Genomic DNA, 18,224 nt, shown 5'->3' with positions numbered 1-18,224 from the left:
CAAGGTTGCCTTTTCAATAGTTCAAACGAGGCACACAGTAACGATCCGTTGACAGAACAACAGTCGCTTGAATGCACATAGCGAGTAACAAGAACACTGAGCAGACTGGCAGACTCCTTGGGGAAACCTGAAAGTTTTAGTGGTCTTCTCCTGTTCCCCAAAAATCTCTTCTTTATTTGCTTGGAATTGGAACAGTTGGGCCTGAGCGCGCTGTTTCTTTTGAGGTACAAAAGCAAGTTATGACTAAATGAGACAAAGGAGACTGAAGAAGAAGGTAATAAATGGAAAATAAAGAATGTATGGCAAATAACTGTTACAGTACAGTTCTGTATGGGCAGAGATACTCTAAAAGTAGGACTCTTAATAGTTGAATTTTGTTCTTTCTATTTCTGTTAGTTTAGAAATCGTTGTACTGCTTTTAAGTTAGCCTTTTGTTTACATTTATATGAACAAATGCAGAACAGACAGGTTCACCCTGATTCAAGGACGACCCAGTTTTCTGTATGGTACGTTTATATAGCAGGTTGGAAGAAAAGGAAACATACATGATTGTGTACTTCATGAAATGCGACCAAGATCATGATTTCCTTAGTTTAAGCACAGCAAGAATGCTGGAGTTCCTGAACTTGGTTGTGTTCTGAATGGGTTATATATGTTTAGAAACTGCTGAAGCAATTATACCCTCCTAAGCACTTGCTTCTTTGAGCACAAATAAATGAATATCAGTCAAGAGTTAATGAGTCTCAGCTGATTAAATGATGGCAGCCATGGCATCTTATCCATTAGTAGGATTGATGAGTGTTATCAAGCAGTAGCTGGAGTAGCTGGTGCAACAGTTGAGTAGAAAAGTTGAAAGAAAGAGTTTGGCTGGTAGTCAGCAGAGAGCACCAGTTCTTGTCCACTCTAGTTGCATGTCAGTGGAGCAGGATGCAGGTAGCATAGGCAGCAAGACCTAAGGCCTTGAGACTCTGGGGATCTTGCTTGTGATCAATTGCACTGTGTTCTGCCCATTTATGCAGGACATTTTGGCTTATCAGCAACATGCACAATTGATTGAGGTGTGTGTAGAGCGGTCCTCCGGTAAGTCACCGGTTCGATTCTCATGAGTGTCTACTCTTTGTTCATAATTTTTTTTACTTCAATAAAAAAATGCAATTAAGTGGTTTGGGTTCTCGTTAATGATGAACTCTTGGATTTGATATCAAAATCTGGATTTGGATCCGAGGGGGCCTTGTCGTTGTTCAAAACTCGAAACAAGTCTGACCCGACCCGATCGGAATCCCAAGGGAGTGGGGTGTTCAATGATGTGGTAATGATGTGCCCGTGCAAGGCCTTCCCTCCCCGACCTTTCACATCAACCGGCCACCAGGTCAAGCGTGGGCCCCACCACACGTCAGACCTGTCCCCGCAAACCCAGTGTGGACCCCACGAAACTCCCTACCTTCGGTTGGAGGAGTGGGACCCACTGGAATTCCCGGATTTCGGAGCGCTATCTGGATATGGGTCTGGATTTGACCCGATATTCACGGCACTGTGATATTTCTTCTTCTCACATTTTGATTAGGAAAGAGGATCGAGTAATTGAATAGGAGGTTTGGCTAATTGCTTTTTTATGTAAATATTTTTAGAGTGATTAATAAGTTTTGAACAGCGTTTGATAGGAAAGATTTCTCTGATGTCATACGAAAATTGGAGGAAATTTTTGGCTTCTTTGTCACAAGACAAGAGGCATATATTGCAGCAGCTCGGGCATAGGATTCAAACTGCAATAAATGGCTAGTGTTTCTGTAGAGTTGGACTTTAAAACTTTGTTTTGTTTGGGATTGATAATTAATTAGTGGTAGCTAGCAAAGCCTAAGACTCATGTTCTTTATCATTTTTACCTCTTTGTGTGTTGGATTAGCGAGCCACTCAAAGTCTAGTTTTCAAGTCGATTCTTGTAGGCGCGCTATTACTATGAATTACAAATGGTTGATGCACGACACTCTAGTTGATAGGTATGCGATCCTCAACTCAACTCAAGTCCCAAAACAATTTTGGACCTTAAAAAAAACTGTCTTTGATGTTTTTTTTTTGTGTAAAAAGGTTTCTGTCTAGATGTGATCGATTTAATTATGTGCCAAAATATTAAGTGCTTTTTTTTCATGCACGATAATTATCTCTGTATATCCTTATTGAACCATCTATAGTCATATCATCTCCTATATCTTTATAAAAATATATATATATTATGATATAAACTTGTTTTATCTTCACATCTCATTGCACATTCTAAATGACATTGTCTCTTTGCACTCCTCTGTGACAATATATTACTTTATTTCATATTCTTTTCTGTAATTATGATTCGATGTGACTAAGGATGGCTAAGTAAGGAACACGACAAATATTATTGTGGCTTTGAGGGCTCTAAGATTGACTTTTATTTGATATAAGACAATAAATTTATAGAGTTCGCCAAGTGGAATATTATGACTTTCAGTATCTTTGTTATTTTTGCACAATTATTCGGTGCACCTCTAAATTAATAGAACAATGTAAGTTGTTATTCCAATTATTTCAATTATAAATAAAACGCTTCTAACTTTGTACTTATAGCTCGATCGCTCGTTATGACTAGACCCATTTTTCTTGTTGTTTCAAATTTACAAAAAAATTACCAAGTTTTTAAATACTATTATTTTTAAAAAAAAGACCATTAATTAACAGCCTACCGCTGAGTTATCGAAACAACGGGATATTAGATCTCATAGAGTTTAACTCTCACTTTCATACATGTAATGGGACTTTCATGCATATGGGATGTGTACTTCTTTGTTCCTATTGATAAGCCGAGCCACATGTGGATATGCACACAATCCAATAAAAATCTCTTTACATATTGATTAACCCTAATTGTTATTTATTTACATATAAAATGCCCTTCACATACATGTAGTGGTGGAGCCAGAAATTCTTAATTGGGAGGCGCTCTAAGTTTAAATGTCAAACTTTATGGGGTACTCATATATAAAAAAAAATAAAAATTAATGAAGTTTGTATATGTAAATAATGTAAATTTAATGGGATGATGTGAGCAATTGCCCACACCAGCTATAACATGGATCTGCCACTGAGAATATATGGTGAGTGTCCGTCAGCCAAATATGTTTGGCTCCGCCACTAGCTTTAGGGTTTTCCCAATCTTGAATGGACTGAGTTTGCCCTAAAACCTTAGCTTTCCTGTCGACCCACTCCAAGATTCATTTGAGAGTTTACTATAAGGGGTGTTTTTGCCATTTGAAAAACTAGCCATTTTATCATTTTCTTAAAAAATTAGTTCTTTTCTTATTTATTTTATTTTAAATCTTGATAGATAGGGTCTACCTTCTTGAGTACGAAGCCATTTCCATAACCTTAAGTATTCTCTTGTATCAAGGGGCATAGTGTATCTAGTTGGGTTAGAGGCATAAGAATGGTTTCTTGTTCAATTTTCATGGGCAATATGTTTCTGTGTCTTAAGTGACTGAGATGTGGTATCCAAGTTAAAAAGTACGTTGTTGTCATTGATGATACTACTTAGGACCCTAAAAATAGAGAAAATAAAGAACCATTAGTGACATTCTTTATTGGACAGTCAGTTGTAAACCTCCTGCTCACTGAAAAGTTACGGACACATGCAACCGGATGCATACTCAGGTAAACGAATAGGTGAAAGAGCTTCTTCAAAAAAACATTGTGCAAAAAAAAAAAAAAAATCATCAAGGTAAGTCAGGTCCTTCAAACAAAGAAATTGATTAAGAAGTAACAAGGAAGAAATTAAGCCACCTTAAGGCCGGGCCCAGCCTTTGGTTTGGAAGTCAAAATGGCCAAAACGGTGTCGGGAGAAGAAGATAAATGTCAAATGCATGCGCTTTGAAAAATGCGACGCCAAACACCTTAGTTTCACTCCTAATATGTGAGAATTCCAATTCAACTAAATTAATCAAGTCATCTGATCTTACTCGTCGGCCGGTTCATGGTGATGCTCATAGTTTTCTTGGTTTTTAGTGCTTTCTTTCATGACACCTTTTACCACTTTCTTTATCTGGTCGTTGAGTAATTTGGATATTTAATAAGAATTCAATAAAAATAAAATAAAATAAAACAAATTTATTCGATAAAGAAAAAAGTTGTAATACTAAAAAATGGAGGGTGCCATGATTATATATATATATATATATATATATATATATATATATATATATATATATATATATATATATATATATATATATACCAGCGTATTTGAATCTCATATAAATTTGAATCACATTTGTATTGCCAACTTAAAAATCGGATTATGATATAGCATAGGCTTGCCTTTATTCGTATTCAAATTTGAATGTATGAACATCTAATAAATCAGACATCACAAATGGTACACTCGATTTTTGACATCCCCATTCAATTCGACTCATTTCTTGAATATTTCAGGTGTTTAATATAGATTGATGCATGAACTTGACATTCATGTGTCAAAATTTGCAGATAAGATACCCAATTTTTCTACGTATACACACTTCATATTGTTTGGGAATTGAACTAATCTTGTTTTCTTGTGAACTTGTTACGGCAAGTTCTTCCAGTTTCCTTCCATACGGGCAAGCAAGAGCTTTCTAGTTAAAAAAGAATGTAAGAGCGACTCTTCCCGTTGGGATAAGCTACTCTGACCCCATTTGCCTTCTGGTCTGGTCCAGTCCATTTTGCCGCTTCGGATTCGATCGGAAGATATTTCCCCGCCGTATTTTGGTTCAGAAATTCTAGCAGACTTTTTTTTTTTTTTGTGAAAATGATAACGCAAGGAATGAAAAGGAAATTTTGAAAGTTCCTGGACCAAAAATATCGCAATCTAGAGCTTCAATAGGCTCTCATTTCATTGCAGCAACCTACAGTCCCCCAAGTTCTCCGAACTCCATGGGGAACTCCTAAAATCGACGGAAGCCTTCGGAAAACCTTATATTTTCTCACTTTCCTTGGTACCCATTTTCCCTTTTCTTTCTTTTCCTGGGAAATTTTGCAATTTGTTTTCTTCCATTTCGGCCGCCGATAGGGAGAGTAATCTGCTCTGCAGCTTTCTCCAGTTGAGTATTTTGCATTGGTCTCTGCTTTTCCTCCCTTCTTTTCGCTCCCAAGTAGCTGAAGGAGGTTCCCAGATGCAGAGCTCCGGTCTCTTGAGCGACGGCCCAGTGATTTCTCCGGCCGCTTATGCGTATCGGTCCCTGGATTTCAGGCAGATTCCGCCGTTACTGGAACCGAAATCTTGGCTTTCCGGTGGGATGTTGAAGGTATGCATTTCTCTACCAGTATTGGGCTCCAATTGCACATAGTTCTGGCCTCTTTCTTGGTGGGATAATTGAGGAAATGTGTTTGTCTTTAGGCCTTTGTTGTAGTTATAGTGATGGAGGTGACAACGACTGCCAGAAATTCTTAGTTTGAAAACAGTTTCGGGTTTCTCTGATTACCAGTTCTTGGTTCGAGACTCCTGGACTGGATATGCGGCACTATGTTGGTGGATGAATGCCTGATTATTTTATAAGTGTGCATATTCGCAGATTATTTGCGGCCTTGAATTCTCCATTTAATCACTTGTTGTTGGTGGGTTCGATTCGTTCACCTGATCGTCGTGGAACTGTTTTTGTATAGCAACGTGTTGCTGGAAGCGGATAGAATGTCAATTCTCATCATCTATAGCTAATGATTAATTTAGGGAGCTGGTAGGACTGTGAAGTTTAGTCAGTTGTTCTGTATCTTGTTCTTGTATCCAATGGTCAATGGAGTTTAAGTCTATGAACCAAATATCAGCTTCCACCATTTTGGTCGCAATCCATTTTCTGAGTAAAAAAAATGTCCCCTGATTCCCTGAATCTTCTAATGAATCGTAGAAGAGTTTCGAAGAGCAAAATCAAGCAAGCGTTTGTGCATGTATGCATCCCTTACTGTCTATGGACGAGTGAACCTACGCGCATGCATCTGCACATACGTGTCTTTGCGTGTCATTAGCTTTTGCGCAGCAGCTCATCTGTGCGTGTGCGTGTGTGTGTGTGTGTGTGTGCGTGCATGCCTGCTTGTGCATGAGATGAAGCAGACAGGATCATTATGGTGTTCCAGCCACTGAGACCTATTCTCCTTACATTCCATAATTCTTCTTATTCTCTAATCGTTTGATTTACTCATATAGAAGACAAAACAACATGTAAACCAGATACTGCCTTTCCTGCCAAATCTGCCAAATTTCAAAAATTACAAGTTGAATTTGGTTCTTCCTTTTTTGTCTCCATTAGGAATGGAATGGTGTAACATCTATTCAGCCTCAGCATATGTAATACAATATCCTGAATTGGCATCCGTTATCATACAGCATTACTTTGTAATTATGTATTCTTAAGTTTACTCTGTAATTATGTATTCTTAAGTTTGGCTTTGTTCCTGTTGTGCTGTAATTTGATTGCTTGTAATTTTGACAGGTCCGACATGCATTTGGATTGCAAAGTCTAGGAGTTAGAACCCAAGGTTACAGATTGAAGATTTGGACGACAAAAGCATGCATGAACTCCAGCGAGGATACAAAGAGAGTTGCACCTCTTCAGCTAGAATCATCTGTGGGGCAGTTTCTTTCTCAGATCTTACAGAACCATCCTCATCTGTTGACTGCTGCAGTTGACCAACAACTAGAGAGGCTTCAAGAGGATCGAGATGCACAGGCTAAAGATTCAGTTGCTGCTGCTGACGTCCTGTACAAGTATTGATCTTTCATTTTTAATTTTATTTTGCTCAGTAATCACAAGAAGTTCCAGGATTTGATTATTTTTATTTGCCTCGTAATTCCAAATGTTTTGGATTTTTAGATATAAAAAGTGGACGTTGATATCTACTTTTTTGCTCTTTGACTGCAAATTTTATGTCTATTGTTTAAACAATGAAGTTTGCATGTGGAAGTGGCCAAGCATCCTAGTTAAGTTAGCATGTTCTGACATCTGATTTATTTAAACTTCTTAATTTTTTGCTCCAAATTCTACTCCCCCCCTCCCCTTCTCTCTCTAACCTAAGCAAGCTGCTTATTTCCTTTAGTAGTTCTCCCAATGTTATGCTGATACTGTGCTCCATGTTTTCTGTTCTGTAACATCCTAGTTGTTCCCAGCCGTGGCTGTTATTTTTCTCCTTTTTTTTAATACATTGACTCAGACAATTAACATGAGGATGGAATAATTTACTAAACCTATACAGCTATACTAGAAAGTATTGGAAGCAAATAACTGCCTTATATTTTGCCCATCATTAACTGTAATCACACAGTACTAGATTGAGTAGGTAAAGTTTCCATGTCCATAGAGAGGCTTATTTACAAAAGTCAAATCTGTGAAATGGTGCATGAGAATGATGTAGAGTTTACTTGTTTCATCAATGCTGCTCTGTCAGATCATTGAACAGGAATGAAGAGATTGTGTCCAAAGTTATAGATGTTTCATTTATTCCTTATTCCTTATAGTAGTTAATTGAAGCACAAAGTATTGGTGAGAGCATCCATAATCATCTTTAATCTGATAAATATCCATCCAGGTTGTGGTTTCTTATTGCTGTATATGTGATCCAGAAACAAAAAGCTTCTGTGACGGCTTGTTTAAATAGTTGAATGAATTCTATAGGTGACTAGCTGGACTTCTCATGAGGATGTGTTTGACTTGGATCTAACTTATCCTTTTAACTAGCCAACCTCAAGTTTGGAGCTATTTTTAAAGGATCATTAACGTCAATGTTCTCATAGAAACATATGCTTCATAACGTCCATGACTAAGTAATTAAATTAAAATAAGAAGCAAAGAGGTTCTTTTTAATTGTGAGTTATATGCTGGTGCTTACCCTGAAGTACTTCTGGGAAATGTGAAAAAAATTGTAGATTCAAGCAATGTTTTCCGTATCGTACGATATGTATCGTCTGTATTAAGATGAACGATACGGTATGCCATAAATTTGCGATACACGTGCGTATCGCACGTGTATCGCACATATCGTGAGATACAGGCACCATATCGTACGATACGGGCGATACACCCCCGTATCGTACAATACGGGAGAAATCATAAAATTCGTTATTTTTTAAAAGTTTAAACACTCCTCCCTCTCTCTTTTCTTGTATTTAAAGACTCCAATAGACATAGGAGGGAGAGATTTTGCCTATTTTCATATAAATTAACCGAGGATTCATCAATTTGGGAGATATCATCGTTGAATCGTGAAAGAGGATGACTGTACGTTTGAACTTATAAAATTGTGATGTAATCTAAGTCCTAAAACTCCAAGTCTTAAGACTCTAAGTCCTAAAATTTTATAAAATTTTCAAGTTTAAAATTGTGATGGATGTTTATGCCTTATTGTGTTAATTTGAATATTTGATTTCTTATTTTTGAATGTGTTGTTGATAGTATACACATGAATGTTCCTTATGTATGATGATCTTTTTTATATTTGAATACATTTTTTATTTTTCTTGATTTCTGATTTTTTGTTCATTTTTCAGATTTTTAAGGATTTTTGTCTTTTTTTTCCCTAATTTTTAACTATTTTTAAAAATTTAAAAATTAATTTTACGATACGTTACGCTCCGTTTACAATACTTACGATACGGCATATAGGTTGGCCCGACCGATACGCGATACGCTACGCCTTTTATAACATTGGATTCAAGTATTGTTTTTGCTCTTCCATCTTGATGAAAGCTCCTAGGAGTTCGTTTTCATGCAAATGTTAACAGCTTAAGAAAGTATGTTGATCTCAGCTTGTTTTTCATTTTTCATTCTCAAACTGGTTTTGAATGACCCATGCTCAAGCTCCTTGAAGTTGTACATGCACTTGCTTGGAGTAACTCACACAAGCTGGAACCATATAAGACTTTTGAGTAGTTATGCACTTCAATTGATCAGTTTTTGCAGATACACCTTGGCCTTTTAGTCTCAAATTGGACCAAGATTTCATTCTCTACCTATTACTCTACAGCCTGTAGTTTGTCATGTTGCTTCGTTTCTGCAAGTTGCATGCTAGGGTTAGTGTAAATTTCCCACCTCAGATGTGTTAAAATTGTTATGGAATGATAAACCTAACTTTAACAAGCTTTACTTCATTTTGATAGGCGAATAGCTGAAGTCAAGGCTAAGGAAATGCAAGCATCTTTGGAGGAGATAATATATGCTCTAGTTGTTCATAGGTTCATGGATGCAAATATCTCATTGATTCCAACAATTTCACCATCATCAGATCCTCTTGGTAAGGTCGATATATGGCCATATCAGGAGCAGAAGCTTATGTCCATCCATTCTATGGAAGCTTACGAGATGATTGAGAGCCACCTCTCTCTTGTTCTGGGTGGCAGCCAATTCCCCGACCCTCTAGATTCTGTAGTTCAGATAAGCAAGCTGAGAGTTGGAAAGCTCTATGCTGCTTCCATCATGTATGGTTACTTCCTCAAACGTGTGGACGAGCGGTTTCAGCTTGAACAGTCTATGGAAACTCTTCCTAAGCACATCGAAGAAGAGAGTATGCCTTCTGAAAACGTGTTGCCCAACGATGAGATATGGGATGTGACTTCATGGTTTCAGGCCTCTATAGGGGATGACTATGAGGGATATCATGGCACTTCAGATCCGAATGAGGTAAAAAATGCATATAAATTAAGGTCATATGTTACACATCTCGATGGGGACACCTTACAACGTTATGCAACTATAAGGTCCAAAGCTGCAGTTTCCATAATCGAAAAGCAGACACAAGCTCTTTTTGGGAGGCCTGATATCAAAATTGCAGAAGATGGAACTCTTGATACATCCAACGATGAACTGATTGGATTAACATTTGCAGGGTTAACTAATCTTGTGTTAGAGGCAGTGGCATTTGGCTCATATTTGTGGCAGGTTGAAAGTTATGTTGATTCTAGATACAGCTTTGTGAACCGTTGAAAATGCATTGTAGATGTTTTACTTTGCCTTTGTAAGTAGATCGCTATGTCCTGAATTTTTTTCTTTTTAGGCCCATTGAAGCCTTATCTGTCAAAATGATGCATGCTTCAGCACATTTACACTGACAATTACATGTATCTTTTTTGTTGGTGACTTAGTGCGGTACAAAAAGAGAATCTATTGAAACAATGTCAAAGTGGTTGGACATATTTTCGTAGTCCAGCTATTCGTTGATCAATATCAATTCTGTTAGTCTAGCTATTCCCTAATCGATATATAGAGATTCGTAGCTTTATTCAAATAATAGTTCTCATACTCAGTGTCTTTGAACTGTTTTATTTTTTCTGATTTTCTTAAACATTTGAAAATATTGAGCTTAATCAGAAAATGGTGATCCTAGTCATGCACGCAGTCTTCATGCATCACATGGGTCTCACTGCCACCAGTCTTATGATATGCAGTTCCACTCTTTTCCCCTTCTATAATGCACAAACGATTATCTTTATTTGGTGTATACTGCTAACATTTATTTTCGAGGTATAAGATTTTCAGTTTCGATCTTGGAGCAAGTATGAACAGTTTTGTATAATATTTTGATAATGGCATTTGGACCATCGTACCAACCTTTATTCCTTAGAAACAATAGAGTCATCCTCAGAGTATGAAGCATGTTTGGAACGATCAGCATCAGAGTTCCCTCTATTGACTCTTGGTGTTCGAAAAAATGCTCTGCTTTTTACATTCAAAGATGAGAGAAGTTGTGTATGTGTGTAGTTTGGGGCTGACCGGCTTTGCTTTTGCTTTGTATGAGATGAGGAATGTTTTTCCAAGTCTTTTTATGCCCTTTTTTTTCCTTTTCCTGTGATATTCTAAAAATGGGCAATTTCAATAGTTAAATTGTAAACGAGTTATAATTAAATGTGTTGGCTCTACCCGCCTGGGTGTCCCATCCGCAAGCTAACCAGGAGGCTCCCCTGCCTGAAGATGGGTTATCTGTTACTTTGTTTCATACAGGAAAGATGGAATCTTCGTGCAGAATGATGATTACAGAAGTGGCAAGTGAAAACTGAAAACCAGAGCGCTGATTATCAATACGGTGGCTAGAAACCAGATCAGCGAGGTTTCTATTCTTCAATAAAAAAAAAGGAAAAAAACGTTGTAGGTCGAATCGGAATCCGATTAACAAATCAGATTAAGAGTGAATTTTAACTCTAGTAGGAAACCATTTGAAGCTAACAAAAGCAAAACTTCAAACTCCTCATTATGTGTTTTCCTTCGAATCTCATTCTGCATATTAAGAATGTCATTTCTTCATAGTTAAGTGACTCGGTATCAATTGCTGTTGATCAGTAAGTGTTCATCTATCACACCTCGTGTTTGAAGGCGATATTGATGCCTTCATCCCATGAGATATCATCCGAATCTCCCAAGGATTCTCGAAAACCAGCTATTGAGTTGAATCATGTGATTTAATTGGACTCACATTCTCCAGCGGGGTCCATTTAAACAGAGTGAAACTGAACGAATATATGTTTTGAATGTATGTCTCAGAGAACACGCAGCAATAACAAGCATATGGATGGCTGTAAAACAAGTTCAACAAGAATCTAAAGGAGTGCCCATCTCAGGAATGCAAGGAGGTTGCATTTTAATCAGTTTTTTCTTCTTGAATCTGATTTCGTCAGTGTATCTGCTATTCAAATCGGACCAGTTTGCTTCGTAGCATGGAATTCAGAGGCTCCCTGCTGGCCAAAGGCAGCGGTCGCATATCATACCACCGGCGAATGCAGGTTCGCGAGTAAAGATCAACAGAACCAAAGTTCTGATCGTTGACATGGTTTCTCGGCGTAACAAATGAAAAACTGATACTAAAATAAAGATCTGCACAATCAAATTTCTGATCTTTGACACGGATTTTTGGCCGTAATAAATGAATAGTTGACGTTGAGTTCGGCTAAAAGAATCCATTGTGACATAATGTATCACGAGTGATCACGCGAGAAGGGCGCCTTTTCTCAATGGTGCTGGGCCTTCTACCACTGTTCCTGATTCTGTTGCGCGGTCATTTTCTATTGATCTTTCCTGCGATGGTGATGGATAGGAAAATTGTTGCTGTTATAATTATATTGTGGCCCGCTTTGTCTTTATTATAGCAGGGAGAAGAAAATGAACAACTTGGTCCAAATAGCAACTTACTGTTTTGCACAGCCTTTTCCAGCCTAGTTACTCGGTAATTCCTATGCACAGCTAAGATCATAATCACTGCATGCAATTTTAGTTCTCAGGGCTTTTTCGGCGTGAAGAATCTTAAAACGTTTTAGGAAACTTTTCTTTTAAAAAAGTTTCCGTAGATTATTGTGGAAAAAGTGAATTTAAACACTTGATTGCAATGCCTTTTCACTTTATTTTCAACACTGTTTTGTTCAACAAAAACATTTAAACATCCTCATGGGTGAGATCAAACAATTGAGAATTTAGAGGTGGTTGGCTAATGGATAATGGAACTGTAAAATACTGTTTCATAAACTTATTCCAAAATTTGGGGCAGGTTCATAATAAGATTAATGTTTTATGAATCTGCGCCAAATTTTGGGGAATGGACACACAAATTTTGGTTGAAGGAGAAGTAATTGAATAACTTCAATCTTTTTAGGAGCAATCTTTTTACATACAAACAATCAAATATTTCAAAACAGCATGCTTATGCATGCATTAGCAGTCGTTCTTGATGTATCAACAGTTCTTCATGGTGTAGATAGATTTTTAATCATTTAGCAACATCCATACAAACATCCGGTATATAAAAACAAAGAATTCTCCTAATTTAATATATTTAAAAAATCATAAAATAAAAAATAAAATAAAATGTGCCTGACCTTGTATCATATTGGCAGAAGGACCAGTACGTAAATGCTGCGATGGGACAGTAATAGACATTCCAGCTACCTATATTGGGCCATATCTTCCACAATAAATTAAATTGAAGTTTCAAACATATTATTATAATAATTTTCTTAATGTATCAGCCCGACGGATACATGTCCTAAGGTGTTTGATTCGTAATATCGATGCGTGCCTTGGTTCTTAAAGAAATGCATTTACTTCCTTTTCTCCCTATGCATTTATTTCCTTGATTAAGATTTCCCAACTTCCATCTATGCCGAACTCAGCAATATTTTTTCACCTTTCCTTCCGGTGCAGCATCCATCAGAACTGGTTCGGTTTGTCGAGAAGATCTTGAAGCCATGGCCCAACACTTAATTGTTGCAGAAACCATAGACCTGACATATTTCCCACTCCTGCAACCAAAATTAAACATGGGTCTTTTTTTTTTTTTTTTTGTCTTTCTTGTATCTTATGCCAGTATTAGTAAGAAAAAACCTGAAAGCTCTATAAAGTAATGCAAATTTTGGGTGTCCCAGCAACACTTTATGTTTTTTTCTTAATGTTTACTTAGAGAAAACAGCCTTTTATTATGTCTTAAATAATGTTTACTTAGAGAAAACAGCCTTTTATTATGTCTTAAATGACCAAAATAAGGCTTCTCTCCCTTTCGTTTCTTTGTTTTCTCACTTTCACAGTAGAATTAGTCCAGATACTTGGCTGAATGAGGGGTTTTTTTTTTTTTCGGGAAGATCAATCAGGGTGTCATTACTTTTCTTGTGGAGGGGTAGTTTGGTCATTTGACATCAAATGGTCCGTTGTGCCATCCATTTGAGAAGTTTCCTCATAAAAATATCCAAGCTGGTTATATGCACACCCTTTGCATACACGGGCTGTGTAATGCCTTAAATACCCTTTATAAAATGAAAAAATAAAAACTTTTGAAAGGACAAAAAGGTGATTATACAAAAGTTAAAAAGTACACTTCATTATCAAAAAATACCCGAACAGGCGAACACTCTCTTTTTTTAGTGCATACAACTCGGATCTTTAAAAACATCCTGCTTAGAAAAAGATCTGTGCACATTGGTTGGTCCGGATTTGTGCATTATGCTGTTTTAGATTGTTCAATGCCAATCACTAAACTCATTGTGTTCGAACCCCATCGTCTGATGTGCGTCATATATATTAAACGAAGAGTTCTTCTTTAAAACAGCATGAGAGAAATCTGCCGGTTGCTGGAAGTCGTCGCATGATTTTTTTTTTTTTTTTTCAAATGAATTGCCTGAAAATCCTAAAAACCACTACTAAAGATCTTGCAAAACATGATCCAACAAAAACCGTCGCTAATGTACCTTTGGTAAGTTTGACAGCATTAGATTTTTTTTTAAAAAAAATCATCCGGCAGTTCATCAAATAGTCACTAGTACAATTTCTCTTTTTTAAATGCATTAATGTTTCTTAAATCTGTCTAAGATTATGAAACTCATTCTGGCTTCTAGCTCATAGAAGGGCATTGATGAACATTGTCATCTTTAAATTAAAGTCATGGAAAACAAAGTTTGCCTTATTCTTATCCCTGTTCAACGAATGCAATTAAAAAAACATTAGCCCACGGCAGATAGTGATTTCCTTTTTAATGGAACTTAAATTTATTTCTCCGCTACTCGTCTTCACCTTTATAACCACTAAAGAAAAAGGAAAACTTTAAAAATTTAAAGACTATTTGGTAGCTTCGTATGATGATTCCGCTGATGAACAAATCAATATATATAATCTTTAACTTCTTACAATCCAATCATGCTATACAACCAACCAACTTCATCGAAGCAGAGAAAACCCCATGGCCGTCTCTCATTCAATTTTCCTATATTATATATCTATAGAAACTGATTTATTTCCATCATCGCAACACATGAAATAATCACTATTCTCCGTTTTTTTATGAAAGAAAGAAGAATGGTCGAATTCACTCCGACGCTTACTCCTCCTCACACCTTCGTCCGGTGACCGGATTCTGCCGCCGGAGTCCTGCTCCGACGCCTCGAGTGCCGCTTCCGGCCAATGGGGATTTTTAAGTGTCCCGAGCTCTTGAACCTCTCTTCTTCTTCGGGAACCCTTAAGCACTCGGGCATGGGGTTGGGGTACCGATCTCGGTCGTAACAATGGGAATACGCCATGTAAGTCTGCCGGAACTGCTGCATGGCGGCTCTCTTCTCCGGCGTTATGACGGCCAAGTCCTCGACGTTGAACCTTGCATCTTCCTCGTTGCATTTCTCCGGTACCTGTTGAATCGTGTCTACAGCACAGCCCTGGAGGACGAAGTCGGTGAACTCGGCGACGAACGGCGCGTACTTGTAGTCGGCTTTGTACCGGCCGTTTAAGGTCGCCCACGTCGATCCGTCCCAGATGGTGGCGTACAGAGACATCGGCTTCGACGGATAGTCCCCTCCCATGGTCGCCGTCCTTACCACCTCCCTGATCGGCACGTCGTCGACATAGAAGCTGCAACAAAATTTGTTTCCACAGGAACCAGTCAATGCCATTTATAGATTATCCTTGACAGCATGGTCGAATTCTAGAATAGAACAATGGCGAGGCACCGCTACCGTTCATATCTACAGTTCTGCAGCCATTATTGAATTGTGGTTTCAATCATGAGCTTTCAGAGATGGCAATGATGATTAGGGTGTAAAGTCAAAACTAAGCAAGCAGAAAGATTTATTTATTCACTTTTGCATGAGCAGGTGTACTGTTGCCTGGGAGAGCCCATTTTTCATCGAAGTAGATGTGGTTGAACAGAAAGATCGTGGCAATATTCTTATGCTACACAGAAAGTTTCTCTTCATGTTACAGAACAATTTAGAGAATTAGAAACGATGTACGAGATGAATTTGTGATTATCTAGAAACCTAGATCTAAATATAAAACATTTGGTGATAATTGAACTAAGTGAACCAATAACTTATTCAACGAAGGCTACCATTTTATTGTTTTAAATGGAAGAGTAGGTATATATGACAAAAAAACATATACACGACAACAAAAAGCGTGGGAATGATGTGGCTATCTTCCTATTTGGGGTCGAACTTTATGGACGAATTTGAGAATGAAAAACCAACAATATAGAAAGAGAATTCACTGGACATATGTCGTATTAAATATATGGTTAGAACCATTGATCTTATTCTTCTGGTACATAATCACTACTGCCAACATAGCGAACCGGTATATAAACTAATAGAGTTCAATGGAACATGCGGAAGGAAGTAGATTTAATGGAGGAAGGAGAAGAGTTAGCCACTCACATGATGGTCTTGGAGGTCCAGAGGATGCTGTAGCGGTGGAACTCCTTGGTTGGGTCGAACCAGAGCAGGTACCTCTCCTCCCTGCCATGGCCGGTGCTCCCGTTTCCATAGACGTTCGTCTGCACCCTCCATTCCTCGCCCTTTATGTTGCCCAGAAACTCCCAATCGAGCTCGTCATGAGTATGTCTAAAGACATCGCCATTCGACGTCTGTTCTCTCCACAAAAAAAAAAAAAAGAAAAGAAAAACAGCAACAACATCATCAATTCCTTGAAAAGATTCAGAAAATTAACCGCCATTATTCATCTTGCGATTCACAACTCTTAATTACGTGTGCAGAACGGAAAATTACGCCACCAATCAAGTGCCTCTTCAGGAGCGTCTCGTTTCTCCTGCTGAGGATTAATAGATGATGACCTTTCTCAGAATAACACGTTTGCACCAGAGAATTAATAGCATGGCCACGCTGATAATGATCTTCCCTTGCAGGAGACACGACGCATATCCTCGGAGGGGCCTTAGCTGGAGCAGTAAACTTTCTTAATGATTCGGAGTTGTTTCGTGTAACGTGTAAAGGAAGCTGGAAACAGCTGTTTTTCCAGCGATGCCCGCGGGAACGGGGGAATTCTGGCCGGCTTGGAGAAAAAGGATGTTGCCGGAATTATGAAGAGCCACCGGCGGGGAAGAGAAGTGGCGGAGTTATAAAAAGCCAGTACTGCACTTCGTGGATTAGTTGGTTGGACCATGCATATAAATATGAGGGAGAGACAGACAGGCAGACAGGTCGAAACGGGAAAACTTTTTGAAGGGGAAGAAGACAAACAAAACGGGATTTTACGATCTTCTTCTGTAAAAAACATCATGGCCGTAGAAACCGCTGCTAAAGAAAATTTTGAAATGAAAATCAAGGAGAAACTGGCCAAGGTGTTCATAAAAAATCGTGGGAAATTAGTCGATTTTTATCCAAAAAAGGAAAAAGTCACGAGCTGCAGCAGAAGAGACAGCATACACGAAATAGTGAAAGTCGTAAGTAAAAAGGTGATGAACAACACTAAACAAGAGTAGGCAGAGAATCGTTTTCTTTTTCAGAAACTATCGAACGCATTATTCATCCTTGGAAAATTCACGCTAAAAAAAGAATGAAAATAAATAAGTAAACTAGAAAAATCACGAACGACGAATCCGCTACAGTTCCCTTGATATATCATCGGAGAAACGGACTCCTCCTAAAGCCCAGCTCAGCTTTCCTCCATGTCGACGTCGCCGGAGAAGAGAACAATCAAACAAAAGAAGCAGAAGGAGGAGGCGAAGGAGAGACAGACAGAGGTGATGACGCTTACGTAGAAGGCGACGACGACGCCGGCGGTATAGTCGGAGGGCAGCTTGATTTTGGCGCTGAAGAAGCCGTGGTGGTACATATCCTTCGAAATGAAACCCGACCCTTGAGAAGAAAACAGATGAACACCAATCAGAAGCTCATCAAAATACAAACACAATTAAGAAGAGACGGTAACTCTGACGAAGACTTATGAAACAAACACCCTTCAGGGTTTAGGGTTTAGAACTCACCGGAGGATCTCTCGAGGCCGAGTTGAACGGTCTTGTCGTCGGACGACCGGTGGATGTTGTGGTGGCCGAACAGAGGGGAATAGGCGTCTCCAAAGGCGAGCGTCGAGAAGTTAAAAGAAGCGAGGGAGAAGGTCGAGAAGGAGAGGAGGCAAACAACGACAAGAACGCAGGTGGTAGCAGACTCCGCCATCGTCGCCGTCATCGTCATCGTCGAGGTGCAGGAGAAGCCAGAAAGCGTCGCCAATATAGCTCTCTTTCTCACAACTACGCCGTCTTTCTCTCGCTGGTCCTTCCGCCGTCTGCCCTTCCTATATACGGCGAAGAACGAAGAGTACAGTGGAAGAAGGATGACCTGGCTGCCACCATTTCATATTTCTCCTTTTTCCCCTTTCGTCTTCGGAATCCCTGGGGACGTAAGCTGCCATTAAAACAATTCGACGTATTCTTTAGATATCAGAAATTAGCTGGACAAAACCCCGATTAGGTTCCTTCTGTTT

The 18,224-nt window shown here is 38.5% G+C and overlaps 2 protein-coding genes across 2 annotated transcripts; one reads left to right on the top strand and one right to left on the bottom strand.

Annotated features, from left to right (window-relative positions):
* Positions 1 to 4,709: 4,709 nt before the first annotated feature.
* On the top strand, positions 4,710 to 10,225 carry LOC116265198 (UV-B-induced protein At3g17800, chloroplastic). Its single transcript, XM_031645744.2, has 3 exons — positions 4,710 to 5,306; positions 6,486 to 6,760; positions 9,146 to 10,225. Exons 1-3 carry the CDS (start codon positions 5,175 to 5,177, stop codon positions 9,966 to 9,968), a joined length of 1,230 nt encoding a protein of 409 aa, XP_031501604.1. The 5' UTR covers positions 4,710 to 5,174; the 3' UTR covers positions 9,969 to 10,225.
* A 4,380-nt stretch (positions 10,226 to 14,605) lies between these two features.
* LOC116265430 (probable xyloglucan endotransglucosylase/hydrolase protein 30) lies at positions 14,606 to 18,048 on the bottom strand. The gene is made up of 4 exons (XM_031646022.2): positions 17,728 to 18,048; positions 17,499 to 17,599; positions 16,160 to 16,368; positions 14,606 to 15,356 (listed from the first exon to the last, which is right to left on the bottom strand). Exons 1-4 carry the CDS (start codon positions 17,933 to 17,935, stop codon positions 14,843 to 14,845), a joined length of 1,032 nt encoding a protein of 343 aa, XP_031501882.1. The 5' UTR covers positions 17,936 to 18,048; the 3' UTR covers positions 14,606 to 14,842.
* Positions 18,049 to 18,224: the final 176 nt, after the last annotated feature.

This window comes from Nymphaea colorata, chromosome 12 (genome assembly GCF_008831285.2).
Source record: "Nymphaea colorata isolate Beijing-Zhang1983 chromosome 12, ASM883128v2, whole genome shotgun sequence".
NCBI classification, from domain to species: domain Eukaryota; kingdom Viridiplantae; phylum Streptophyta; class Magnoliopsida; order Nymphaeales; family Nymphaeaceae; genus Nymphaea; species Nymphaea colorata.
This window is presented reverse-complemented; position numbering and strand designations above follow the sequence as displayed.